We start from the raw sequence: 14,318 nt of genomic DNA, 5'->3' as shown, positions 1-14,318 counted from the left end.
TTGGCTTAGAAATCATATGCTAGCCTTTTTTCACCTTTATTATTTTACTTTACTATGCAAATAACTGCATGGCACTTATTGAATAGTATTGTACTTTCCTATGGACTTGTCATGTTCTCCATTATACTGTAAGTTCCTTGAGGAAAGACCTATAGTACTTTTCCTGATTGCTGACTGAAAGAATAAATAGAAACCCTTTGCATTGAAGATAAAATGAGTCCTATCTCTGTCTACCTCCCCTGCTTCACATCATGCTACTCTTCCCTATGTTTACTATACACCAAGCACCTCATGACTTTTTTCTGTGCCATTTTCCTTAATAGAGTGCCTTTCTCCCTTTGTTGATCTGCTAATGCATTATAATTTATCAGGTATTGGCTTAGATGCTAAATCTTAAGAGAAGTACTTCCAATCCTTTCTTTTAGTCAACCCCCATTTTGTCTCTCCTGATAGTCTAAATATGTGACTTACTACCATTTATCACAATTTGTAACTTTATAAGTATTTGTATGGTTATTTGTTTACTATCCATCTTCTTAGTAAGTTTATGAAAACAAATGACGATGTATGCTGTGTTCATTAATATGTACCAGCCTAACCACTGTACCAGCCACCTAATAGACCCTTTATAAATGCAAATTATAAGTTCCATATATTTTTATTATCAATGATCATGGATAACTTAATCAACATGTGATTATTTTCATTACATAAAACCATAACACTTATTGATAAAAATGTTTAATCTGTTTTCTCTTACAATTGGAAAAATGAGTTTATAGAATAGGAATTAGTCTCTTAGTTGTCCAGCAGCACTTGGTTTGTATAAATATGTACAAGTTTCCCTTTCATACAAAAACAAAGTACTTTTTGGAACAGGATAACCCACAGGGAATGTTCCATTTCTACCCATCACTGTTTTACCACGTGACATAGAAGAGCATGTCGACAACGTGTATGCACTTCCAAGAAACCAAACCAAGTAGATATGAGTAACTACTTTTCAAATCTATTTTGTCAAAAGCAGAATTTTCAGAAACTTTATTTAATAAGTATTATAAGTTACTTATGTAGATGAATGATACATCAAAGAACAATTATCATTTAAGGTTGTTTTATCTTGTAACTCTTCCTTTGTTGTGATAACAAGTTCAACACAAACACCTTATAAAAATTATTTGAAGATTTTCAAGCCAATAATGTTTTGAGTATATTATTTATACTAACCAATTTTTAACACATTTTATTATTTAAGTAATGGGTATCTTTATAAAACTAAATACAGTGGCTGTTTCCAAATTTATTTAAAGAAGCAATAGCTATAGAAACCTAGAAAATACTATGCCTCCTTTTTCATAAGTCGTAAAGACTTTTTGTAAAATTAAATATTAAATTGTCACTTCGTTAGTTCTTTGAGCATATAAGGTGGAACTGTTAACTAAATAAATTTAAATATACTGTATCTGCTCTCTGCAATTGCTAAAGATTTTTCTTTGTATGGAAGCATTAAGATAATTAGAATTAATTAATCATACAATTAGAAGAAATAAATACTTGGAAGAGGGAAGAAGGGATTGAACCCTTATGTTTCCTCTCAAGGACTTCTCCATGGAGAAGTAACAGCATAAAATTATCTGACCCATTACTTTATACCACTTTTTAAAGTAGTCATTATTAAATTTATTTTGAGAAACTATATAAAATTCCTTAAAATATAGAACAGAATCTTTCTGTAACTATGAGCTTTTGAAATACTAGTATAAGAATTTGCTGAAAATATAAATATTGCAATTTGCTATTGTTATTACAAAATAGCTTTTGAGTATCTGTTTAGATTAATAAAATACATTCAGTAAAGGATTAATATACAAATTATTTCTACATTAATATTTAAATTATTAGTATGCTCATATTAATATAGATATTCATTTAAAATATAACTCTGTTAGTCTTTTTTTTTAACATTTTTTATTTTTTTTATTTTTTTTTATTTCAATCATTGTTCAAGTACAATTTTCTCCCCCCTACTCCCATTCCAGCCCATCCACCCAACCCTCCCCCCTTCCCCCCATTACCCCCCACCCCTAGTTTTTGTCCATGTGTCCTCCAAATTTGTTCTTGTAATCCCTACCCATTCCCCCCTGAAATTCCCTCTTCTCTCCCCTCAGTTAGTCTTCTGACACTTAAATATGATTTGCAGGTTTCCAAAAATATAGAAAAAGGAAAGAAAAGAAGCAGAAACTTTTCTTACAATCACTATAAAATGGGTGTAAATTCTGCACTGACCAGTGCAGCTCAGTTGGTTGGAGCATAGTCCCATAAGCCGAAAAGTTGCAGGTTTGATTCCTAGTCAGGGCACATACTTAGGTTGTGGGTTCAGTCAGGGCATTGTAAGAGAGGCAGCTGGTCAGTGTTTCTCTGTCAGCTGATTGATGTTTCTCTCTGAGGTCAATGTTTCTCTCACTCCAGTCTCCTCTCTCTAAAATCATTAAGCATATTCTCAGCTGATTAAAAAAAAGTGCAACTTCTGTGTATTCTTTTTAGCCCATATTAGAAAATATAGATATTATAATGATAAATATTTATCAATAAAGTATACATACTCTTTCAAATAAACATTTATTTAATTGATTCATATTTTAAAGTTTCTGGCTATATTTTACTTGCTTGTTTGTTATGTTGATTAGGTTCCAGTTAAAGGTGAGATCACATGGTATTTGTCCCTCACCACCTGACTTATTTCACTTAGCAAAATATAACCAGAGACACTGAAATTAAGAACAATCTGACAGTAACCAGAGGGGAGATGGGAAGGAATAATGGGGGAAAAGGGGGAAAGGTTTTCAGGAACAACTATAAAGGACACATGGACAAAACCAAGGGGGCTTGGAATCAGGAGAGGGAGGAGGGGATGGCTGCGGTGAGAGGGGAGTGGTGGGGGATAAATGCAGACAATTGTAATTGAACAACAATAAAATAATTTTTAAATAAAAAAATATTTTAAAGTTTCTATAGTTAAATCTAGGAGATTTATATAAATATAAATAGGAGAGATAAATATAGGAGGATAGGAGGATAAATATTAGGAGAGATAGCTAGATGAACTATATAAAAGAAAGTACACTCAAAATTTTTCTAGCAATAGAAATTGAGGGTGTTTTGAGTTTTTTCTTTTTAAATTTTCCATTCCAGTTTAAATTTTTAAAGGAATGACAGAATTATCACTAACACTTTTCCTTTAAGAAATGAAACACATTTAGAGCACAAAAATTTGATTTCTCAAGTGTTTGGAAAATTTTAAAACCAAAATTTATTTTAATATGTATATTGATCATAGTATTGGCAGCAGGTGATATCAATCTATTGTTGTGATCATTAAATCTGAAGAATTCTCTTAAAGAGGTTGCTTAATACAATCTGCCAAATTGAATTAATTACCAGTTGTACCCAAAACATTGAGTAATACTGTAAAGATAAACCACAGATTTGTTTTCCTAACTGTACCAGAGTGTTTGTGCTTTGAAATATACATAAAAATGCCATCATTTTCTTGTTTCTGTTAATTTGAAATCTTTACTATTTGTTTATTTCTATGTATATCATCTACTATAAAAACTATCTCTTGTTTGAAATGAGTTTATTTTCCCAGGTTAATCTCTTGGCTTTCGGATTTATCATATACAAAGTTTTTCGTCACACTGCAGGGTTGAAGCCAGAAGTTAGTTGCTATGAAAACATAAGGTAAATGTTTCTTATGCCTCCTTTCTTTAGAAATTAAAAGCTTTAGTAACTTAAAGTATCAGTAAATTTTAAAAAGACAATTTTAATGATTTTTATACTTTCTTCTTGCATTATTAAAATAGTCATTGTTAAGTGCTATTTAGTATATTTAATAAGCCTACAATCACCACAGATCAAATGGTGAGTAAAACAATCTTTTTAAGCATAGTCCTCTTTGAAAGAAGAAATGATGACCATTTTAAGCAAAAGTGGGCCTTAGTGATTTTCTTTTGCAAAACATTTCTCAAAGTTCCATAACTATGTTTCTTTCTTGTGTTTCTTAGTTTGCTTGCTACCATGATTTTTCCTTTAATGCCCTGTCTTTAGAACAAATTTACTGAGACCTTGAAAACAGTTTGTTTAGGAAAAACTGAAAGTACTATAAGGAGCATTAGACACACTGATGCTGGGTTACTTGGAAGCACTCTGGTAGTTTCAATACCTTGCACAAGGTCTATAGTTAGAATTTAGCAAATGTTTGCTTAATTACTTTCTTTTACTTCTCACCATTCATAGTTTCATGCAGTGTGCTGGTTTTAATAAAGTTACGAATGACTCATTTTCTGAAGTACAGGGCTAAACCATCTTCTGCATTAAAGAATGTTTACACTAAAAATGAATGAAAAAACAATCAGTAGTTGCCTCATCCTTAAGGTGGTATCCTCAGGGAGCAGAACTGAATAGCTTTACCAAAGTCACACAAAATAAACTGAAAATAGGTAAGAGTATGTGCATGTATTATTTTTTAATTTTTAAGAAATCAGTATTTTGACATGAATTTATTGGGAGGTAACAGAATTGCACAAGCAAAACAAAAATCTAGTTTTATATCCCACTCTTTCTTCTCTACTAAACCTGAAAAAAACAAACAAAAAAAAAACCAAAGTTCTCTTTGATGTCAGACATACATGCTGACCACAGTTCACATGTTATACTTCTCAAGGTTTCTTAAAGACAATATTTCCTAACAGATATATGTCTTACCTTTGGGAATTACTGCAACATTAGATTTTAAATCAAAGCATATACACTGCAGTACATCAGATAAAAACTTTGTTAAGATTAAGAAAATTCCTTGAAAAATAGTACATTTTAATAGTGCTGCCTTGATTTTGGAAACCCATCTCTGCCACAGTGCAGCAGCTAACCTTAAGGGCAGCCCCACCTGACTGTGCAGAGTTCGTCAGTTTCAAAGTTGTTGTTGGTCTTTGCAGAAGATTTCTTGGTTATACCCAAAACTCATTTCCCACATAATCTGAGAAATGTGGGGATGTGCTGAGTATGTGTAACATTCTGGAATATTTCAAATGTGTTCTAGGTCTTGCGCCAGAGGAGCCCTGGCTCTTCTGTTCCTCCTGGGCACCACCTGGATCTTTGGGGTTCTCCATGTTGTGCACGCCTCGGTTGTGACAGCTTACCTCTTCACCATCAGCAATGCCTTCCAGGGGATGTTCATTTTCTTATTCCTGTGTGTTTTGTCCAGAAAGGTAAGCAATTCATTATTTTGGTCAACTCTATAGTATCTTCATGTAGCATCAGTTACCAAATTGATAAAAATTCTCATAGATTCATGACTTGAATCTTTATTGCCTAAATGCAGTACATTTTAGTATCAACATAATCAGAACACCTAGCTGTTCTTAGGAAAATATGCTTTTAAAAAACTTGCTATTAGGAATATAAATATAGCTTATATTCACTTGAGCCTTTTCTCGAAATCAGAGGCCTTAGTAGTTAAAAAAACAAATATAGCAATTTAATGTGATTTGAAAAGAACTTGATATTATTGCTGCAATTATATTTAATATTTCTCTCTTCCCTTTTCTTTTTGTTTTAGATCCAAGAAGAATATTACAGATTGTTCAAAAATGTCCCTTGCTGTTTTGGGTGTTTACGGTAAACAGAGGGAACCTGGATAATTACTACCACACAAAATTATAAATGCCAGGTGGTAGATGGCCAGTGTACAAAAATTACTCGAATTGTCCAATTATTATTACTAGATAATCATATTTTAAATCAGTTTTTCTGTTTACAGTGTAGGAACTTTATCTAATACAAGGTAAAAGTATGTACTGTATAGCTATAGTATGCTTCCCTCTATGACTTAGTTATGTCAAAAATAGTATTGCAGACATTTTAAAAGTAATTGGTTTTTCAGGAGTGATATCACTGCACCCAAGGAAAGATTTTCTTTCTAGCACAAAAACAGATGAATGTCCTCGAGGAAACCACTGGCTTGATATCGTGTGACTCATGTTGCCTTTGAAACTAGTCCCCCATCACCTTGGTAATGAGCTCCGTTACAGAAAGTGGAACATAAGAGAATGAAGGAGCAGCATATAAAACAGTAGAAAGGGAATGGCTGTTATAACAATAGACCATATTTTGAGTAACCCTGTATTTTTTGCAAACTAGATGAAAAATTATAGGGATAAAATAAAGAATTGAATGAACACATCTTACCATTTTGTGAATGGTTCTGAACGTAAATTTCTACTAAAATAACCTGGACCTATATGTGTTATATCCATTTTCTTTTCTGATATTCTAAAAATCACACAACTTCACAAAAGAAAAAACAAATGTTTCTTCTCTATTTTTAGGTTAACATTGAAATGAAGTATATGCTATTGCTATACTTATTTCACAGATTGTGACTGCAATTGCCTAATCAGTAATGCATAAATGTGTCAAAATGTAATAGTGTTCATGTCTGTAAATGTTGTTCATGCCTGTAAATAGAGCCAAAGTATTCTACTCTATAGCCTTTCGGTGTAGTGAAAAATATCGTGTCTCATCATACTAGTACGAGTTTTTTATTTTTGTAATTTTAGAAATATTGTAATTCACATTATAATGTTCCCTTTTAACTTACTATTTTTAAAAGGGCATTGTAAATATGGAAGTATTCATAAAGTGAATTGCTATATTTTCTGTTCAGAAAAGTACACACTTAAAAAGTGTTATTTATAACAAAGAAATCACTAAGCACTGTAGAGATTCTCACAGTGGATCTACTTTCTGACAGTTTCCCGAAATCCATTAAAGCATATCTGCTTAAATGTGGGGCTTCTATCTATCTTCAGATCGTCTCATTAAAATGAAGAAGCAGTGACTAGACTTCAAAAATATGTCATTGTTCTGTACCCACCTGTAAAAGTATGCCAATACACTAAATGTCGTGATTTTAATTTCTCCGGCTATTGAAATACAGTCTGTCAAATCTTTCTTTAACAAATAAAATGTTATCTAAATGAATCCTGCTACTGCTTTGCTGAGTTGTTTTCTCAAGAAAACTGTCCTACCTGCCAGTATGGCTTATGCATTTTCAGAGAATTTATGATAATAACTTTTTACTGTATTTTTTATCTCATAAAGTAAACCTATGACCTACTATTGTCATTGTCATTATAGGGCAGTGTTATAGGAATGTCATATTGGGAAGTAATCTGTTTAATCACTGTATACAAAATTCAGTGTGGTAGGCAGAATAATGGCCCTCCAAAATTCCCACACCCTAATCTTTACAACATATGACTATTTTAGGTTGCGCTGAGAGGAGAAATTAAGATTGCTAATCAGCTCACCTCAACAGGGGAAGGTTATCGTGGGTTATCTGATTCTCAATGTAATCACAGAATTCCTTGTAGGTAAAAGAGGGAAGCAGAACAGGTAGGCTGTCAGAAGATAAAGCCTATTTTCCATAGCAGATTTCAGTCCTTCTCATGTCAGCTTGCCTCCCTGGTTTTCACTTTTCCCTATCAAATTTCTTCAATCATACCAAACTGTTTCTTTTTTCCCAAACTTACAATGGTTTACTTATTTCCTTGTTTTTGGAATTTTTTACTTGCTGTTATCTGACAAACATCTACTCATTCGTAATGTGCCTTTACAAAACCTTCCTTGATTCTCACAAAGAATTAATCTCTTCTGCCTTTGTGTCATAGGTCCATCTAGAACTTACCTATTTTAACATTTATCATGTTGTATTGCAATCATTTAGCCTGAGCTCAGGACATTCCCTTTACCAAGTTTTGTTCTTCCTTAAAGGCAGGCACCTTCTCAGGCACAGTATCACTGCCTTCTGCTGCCTGGTGACCACATGACTGATGTGATAAGAGGGTATGAACCCTCTGAACAGTCTGTATTTTGCTCTTTCACTTTACATATTTCATAATGGGAGTCCATTTGGTGAACCGACTTTCTCAAGTACAGCCTTCTGTTCTTGCCTCTAACTGCCATGCAGTTAGGTGGAAAGAGATGGCCCAGCAATCTCAAAAGGGTGAAGTGGAGCAGGCAGAAGAATTAAGCTACCTTGAACACGTACTACAGCTTCAACTCAGTTTTCCAGGAAAGAACTTCTTTAGGGATTTGTAAGGAGCTTGCCAAACTCTCAATAAAGTACTGTCTCATTATCTCTTTGGCTGTTATTCCTCATGGACCACTTCCTCATTTGAGAGTGAGTAGAGTAAATATCAGGATTCGAGACTCGGTCTCCTCAGTTCATAGAATACATCACAAATTCATTGGTAAATATATCTTTACATACTCTTCCTCATGAACAAATGGGGTGCATGGAGGGCTATCGGATCTCAAGAGGTTAAATCAAAGAGCTCAATATATTAAAGTTGGCCTCAAATGATGACATAAATGGACACCAAAGAGCATAAAATTAATTCTCTGACTATATGAAACTTGTTATTAACTAAAGACAATATAATTTCCCAATAAAAACATCTCTTGGCTGACTGACTACACTCTGGTTAGTAAAAAATGTTTACATAGAATATAATAATTAGAAAAAGTATAAGAAAGTCTATAAACAAATACTCTACAATCTGCATGCTAGACAAAATCAACAAAAATACTGAATTGATGATATTGCATCAATCTTTTTTAATTTAATGCTAACTCCCCAAAATTAAACAATAACTCTGCATTCTTAATTTTCTATATAGTCAATCTAACTCACTGTACCCAGCTTCAATGCCTTACAAAATATGAGCCTTTTCTAATTATCAATATTATTCTCTAATTTCTCCAACATGAAATCTTGAGGAAAGCATGAATTATGGATCAAGTATGGATCCAGAAAGAGTATCCGTTGTTCAGATTTTCTTCTACCTAGAATGTCTTCCCCCATGCAAATTCTACCTGTCATTCAAGACCTTTGTCTCTGAAGCCTCTCTGATCAATTGGATGTTCATTAAGTCCCCCAGTCACTGTAAGTATAGCACTTACAAAATAACAACAATTATGAAGTCACCGTGCAGTGTTCAAACTTAAAACTTGTAGGTTTTAGATTACAGATATGAGAAAAATAACTTAGAGATGGCATTTTAAAAAGAGGTCTTCCTGATAGTTAACACAGATCTCATTCAATGTTCGTGGTAGCATATGCAATTCTATCTTCATTCTTCATGTGAAAAGTGCTCAGTGTCACACAGCTAGGAAATTGCAAAGTTAGTACTCAGACTGGAAGCCCCAGCTTTTCTGCTCCCCCATGTGACTCTGAGAAATTTGTTCAGACTCTCAGATAGGAAGGTAAAGTGACCAGATTCCTACCCAGGTTTTCTGCTTCTAAGTTCAATGCATGTTCCACTGTTCCCTGGCTATAAACTCATTTAGCATAAGGACAATATTCCCATTTGCAATTATGTCTGTTGGAGATAAAGGAAGCATGACATACTCAATTTGAAATAAGTACATTTCATATGCTTTATGCTGAAGGTTTTTTTTCTTCTTTTCTTTTTGCTTAGCTGCACTTTTCCTGCACATTTATTTCTGTCCCTCAACTCCTACCCACCTCATCAAGCAGGCAATTTGTTTTAACTACATGGTATATATTCTTCCACATTTTTCTTCCTGTTCATATCATCATATTCAAATCATTAATATGAGATCACATTATAAAAACATCTGTTATCTGCTTTTCTCACTTGGAAGCTCACAGGTATAGCTCATTCATTCTTTTTAGTGACTGAATAATATTCCATATTGAGGATGGACCATAAATCGCACAGCTGGTATGCAATCTGAATTAATTTAATAACACATTTGAAAAATTTCTATAGCTTTCATAAATAATGTTCTTCATGCAAAGTGGTTTGGTTTCATTGTTGAAAATAGCAAATGCCAACAGGTTTTTTCCCCCTGTGATGGATGGGGGTGATCCTGCTGATAAGCCAAAACACCAGATCCCTTTCATTGATATAGATTGGCTTGTTACCTCTGGTCAGTATTCAGTGAAAGCCATATATGGATTAGAGAACCACAAAGCTCCTTGAGCATTTCCATTTAAGTCAAAGGGTTTGAATTATTCACGCTAGATTGAAGGCTTGAGCAAGCATTAAAATCAATAGGAAGTTTGAAAGTACAGAACATTTACTTGCTAATTCATTCAGATGTTATGCATCATAGGTTTGCATGGCAATTATCATTCATATAAAATGAAAGGGTTAGTTTAGCTGCAATGGATCTCTTCCGGTACCAGTGTACCATGATTCTAATTCTGACCCCCCACTTTGAGGCATTATAAATAATAAAATATTCAAAGTATATTACAATGTATGCACAAAGATAAGGGAAAAAATAATAGGTTTCTTGCAAATGTGTCCTTAAGATATGTGGTTTAATTTCCTATTGGGCTGCAATTTGCCATGTATCAGCACCCAAGGGCCAGGCTGCTCAACCTGAAAATGGTTATTTTCTTTCTTTTTCCTTAATGTATCAGAAGTGTATCTAGAAGAACCTCCAGTATGCAGGGGGGTTAATTATCCTTTGAAAGTTTTAGGTGCTAAGAACAGAGCCTCAAAAAGCACTGTTACTGCTTCCTGCTGTTAAGAAAGAACCATGTGCTGCCACCACTGCAAATATTGTTCAGTTACCCTAAAATTCCCCTGGTTTTCTGTGCATCCTGGCTTCAGTGAGGTCATTCATTCTGTCACTTAAGCCCACTTGGCAATCATGACAACTACATCTTTCACTTAGTCTAATGCAGGAGGCTTTTCTGCAAGACCTTATGTGTCTGAGTGAGGAAAGTAATTATTCAAAACAACATTGCCTCTCTTTTCTTCAAATGCTGCCAACTCCTCTGCATAACCACCTAAATGCTCCCCAACTTCATTTCCCCCTCTAGTCAATTTCTCAGATTCTCCTAAAGGAAGATGTAAATAAATGGCCACCTCTCACATACTAGAGCTTTGCTTTCAGGGAGGCAGTGGCTCTTGCAGATACTGCATAGATTCTGCAGTCAGATTGCCTGGGCTAAAATTCCATTTTTACCTCTAGTGAGGTATATAATCTCTGGCATGTTATGGCCCTGTGCCTCAGTTTCTCATCTAAATATGATAACAGCAGTAGCTAGCTCATAATGCTGTGCAAACTAAATCACTTCATGAATAGAAGAAAATTAGTACAATGCTTACTGAGCACATAGCAATTGACATTGAAGTATTGGCTATTATTATTGTGACCTGGGTTAGAAGCTATTGATTGTTGTTGCCTACTAGGTGCCAACAACTGTTCTAGGTGTGTGCTCGCATTCACTATTTGAATTTTACCTAACTAATAAAAAATAGACATAAATTTGTATTATAGACCATTGGTCCCCAAACTTACTGGCACCAGGGACCAGTTTTACCACAGATGATGGGGCAGGGGTGTGGGTGGAGGGGTAGAAGGAGGAGTTCAGGTGGAGGAGGGACAGGAGGCAGAGCTCAAGCTAGCTTCCCTTATGGCCAGGTTCCTAACAAGCCAGGGACCCTTAGACACCCCTGGTATAGAGGGAGGAATTTCCACATTATTGATTTATCAGCAGATCATTTCTGATATAAGCAAAGACATAGTAAAAATCACTATCAGTAATGATGAAGTTAAATTGTGGGTTTATTTTCTACCACTTCCCAATCTACTTTCCCAACCTTCGCCCTGCCCCAGTCAAAAACCTCTAATTCAAATCTCACTGCCATCCATTGTGAAGCTGGTGAGATGTCAGAGAGAACTTCAAATGTTCAACGTCCCTGACATGTTCTTTGCAGAGAGTGCCCCCAGGCCCCGCACTGTTCTGTGCATGTAAAACATTTGTTCCTGCAGGGATGATGTCCTGCAACTTGACTAAAATAGCTTTCCTCTACAAAGGTGCATCAATATAGTTTATTTAAATATAAGTACTATTAGCACTTACATGAACGTGAAAAATATAATCTCTTCTTTAAAAAGTGCATATAAGCAAATTTAAAATGGAATTCTCGGCTTTACCTATATTCTTCTAAATGAGGAAGAAATTTACATTGGCATTATTTAAGTGCTTCACACTCTGTGTTCAGGACACTTTGTGGTTGTTTCATTGGCTCTTTGCCAAATGTAAAATACAGAAACCATGCTGCTTTAAAACCCAGTCTTTACTTCTCTAAACACAAAAGCAAATGCACTATTATAATACTGAGAAAAAATAACACGGGGCTCTTCAGTAGAAAATAATATTTTTTAATAAATGCCTATTGCTCTTATGGAGAATACATTTGGTTTTACCCATTATTTATGGTTCTGAAATGTTCCGCATTGTTTCCTGAACAATAAAATGGCTTTATATAAAGATAATTTCTGGTTTCCATATATAGTTAGCTAGATATTGCTAATTTCTGAGATAAATGAGCTAAGAATACTATTAGTTGCTAATTTAGAGATTCAGATATTTTGTTATATTTGTCACACTCACTTGCATACTTCATCATTCTCATAAAGAATGCCTCAGAGATTAAAAATGTAGTTTATTATTCTATGTGCTAAAGTATAGGACATGTTTAGGATTGTGTTCTTTTTCCCCCCAGGTAGATTTGTATACATAGCTTAAATACAGAGCAGAACACTTTTATTTTCATTAGTTGGGGAAGCAGAATAGAAGCTCCTTCTTGCTCACCAAATCTCTATTTTCTTGGGACCAGAAATGAATCATAGTTTCTGGAATCCCTCCATTTTCTTTATAAAATTAAGAAAAAGTAGGTGGATAATATACAATTTTTTACTTGGATATGATATGAATTTTATACACAAAGAATTATGCACATTTAAACTTCTTACAAAATGAATTTAAGGCCCTTGAAAATGATAGATAAAGTATTAACTAGATAGTAAAAATGTGAAGCACATATGAGAATTGAGTCAAAGTAAAAACAAAGGTATAGTCATGAAATGGAGATAAAAGCTTTAGTAAAACATGAGTGCTTCACTCATTCATGTTAGGACTTGTTAGGTATTGCTGTGAGGCAACACCACTCCAAAACCTGGTGCCTTAAAGAAGTGATTTATTATTGTTTGTAATAAACAATAAATTACAAATTATTACAAATAAATTTGTAATAAACACATCTTTGTTGGTTGATTGGAGCTCAGTAGGGTAACCATCATTTAGGGTTTCTCAGGCAGCTCAGGTCAGAAGTTCACGGGGGGTGCAGCCTTCTGAAGTGGTTGTCCAGTACCATCTTGGTGTGTGCTGCTGGTGAGCACCCATTCCTGGTCTCTCCATGCCATTTGGGATTCACGCAGCATAGATCCTGGGCTCCTTGAGGGAGCATTGCAGGGCCAAGCATTTCAAGAGGCCCCCAGAGAGATCGAAAGGCTTCTTACCACCTAACCTCTAGAGCCATAGTGTTTACTTCTGCCAAAGCAGCCAGTCACAAAACCCACCAAGATTTAAAGGGTTGAAGAAATAGAACAACCTATTAATGAAGAAATGACGTGGTCACATTGCATAAGAGCATATGGAAAAGGGAAATATTATTGAGGTTATTTGGGGAAAAGACAACTTGTCACAGTTTTCTGTTCTTGTCAATATCCATGTCATAATAACATTCTTACAATAGACAAAGCAATGAACTTCATAGGACAGTTTCCTGAAGTGTCCATGAGTATAAGCCAATGAAATCACACCAAAGAACAATTTAGCAAAAACAATAAAGGCCATAAAAGTCTCAAATTGTATATCCTAGGTAACTATTTTTATCATATCTTAATCCAGAGATAGATTTAAAAATTCATGCCTATATCAGGGTTTCTCATACCATATCCTCATATGCTGACACCAGTAGTCTGATTATTGATAATAGGGGTCCATTTGAAAAAGTGAAGTAATAAAGGCATTCCATAAGTAAAAAATTTGTGAGAAACTCTGCCTAGTTTACCTATATTCACTGCTTCACTCACCACACTAACTCTGAGTGAGCCTATCAATTCTTTTAATAGAGAAAAAAATTTGAGAATTACTGCCATTTTAAAAAACACACAGTTTGAAATGTTGATATTAGTTTAAGATTCCTTTCTAAACTTGGAATACTTTCTCACCACCTTAAGTAAACCAATTAAGATCTGAGACACCTCACAGATCATACATTGGGGAGTTCTGATGTGATACAATACAGAGTATTACATCCTGCTACTGCCACACATCTATAATTATTGACTCCATCAGTTGAGTAGTTTGAAAATGTTGAGTGATATTCTATTTGAGAATAAACTCTAAGCCTAGTGCCTGTTAC

At 34.4% G+C, this 14,318-nt stretch overlaps 1 protein-coding gene across 1 annotated transcript in view; it reads left to right on the top strand.

Annotated features, from left to right (window-relative positions):
- The window catches only part of ADGRL4 (adhesion G protein-coupled receptor L4), a 112,648-nt gene extending 105,607 nt beyond the window's left edge, over positions 1–7,041 (top strand). The window contains exons 14-16 of the mRNA XM_036026339.1: positions 3,650–3,741; positions 5,099–5,267; positions 5,618–7,041. Coding sequence (XP_035882232.1) covers positions 3,650–3,741; positions 5,099–5,267; positions 5,618–5,680 — 324 coding nt within the window. The 3' untranslated portion in view covers positions 5,681–7,041. The remainder of the gene's footprint in view (positions 1–3,649; positions 3,742–5,098; positions 5,268–5,617) is intronic.
- The last annotated feature ends 7,277 nt before the right edge of the window (positions 7,042–14,318 follow it).

This window comes from Phyllostomus discolor, chromosome 5 (assembly GCF_004126475.2).
Source record: "Phyllostomus discolor isolate MPI-MPIP mPhyDis1 chromosome 5, mPhyDis1.pri.v3, whole genome shotgun sequence".
Taxonomy (NCBI): Eukaryota; Metazoa; Chordata; class Mammalia; order Chiroptera; family Phyllostomidae; genus Phyllostomus; species Phyllostomus discolor.
This window is presented reverse-complemented; position numbering and strand designations above follow the sequence as displayed.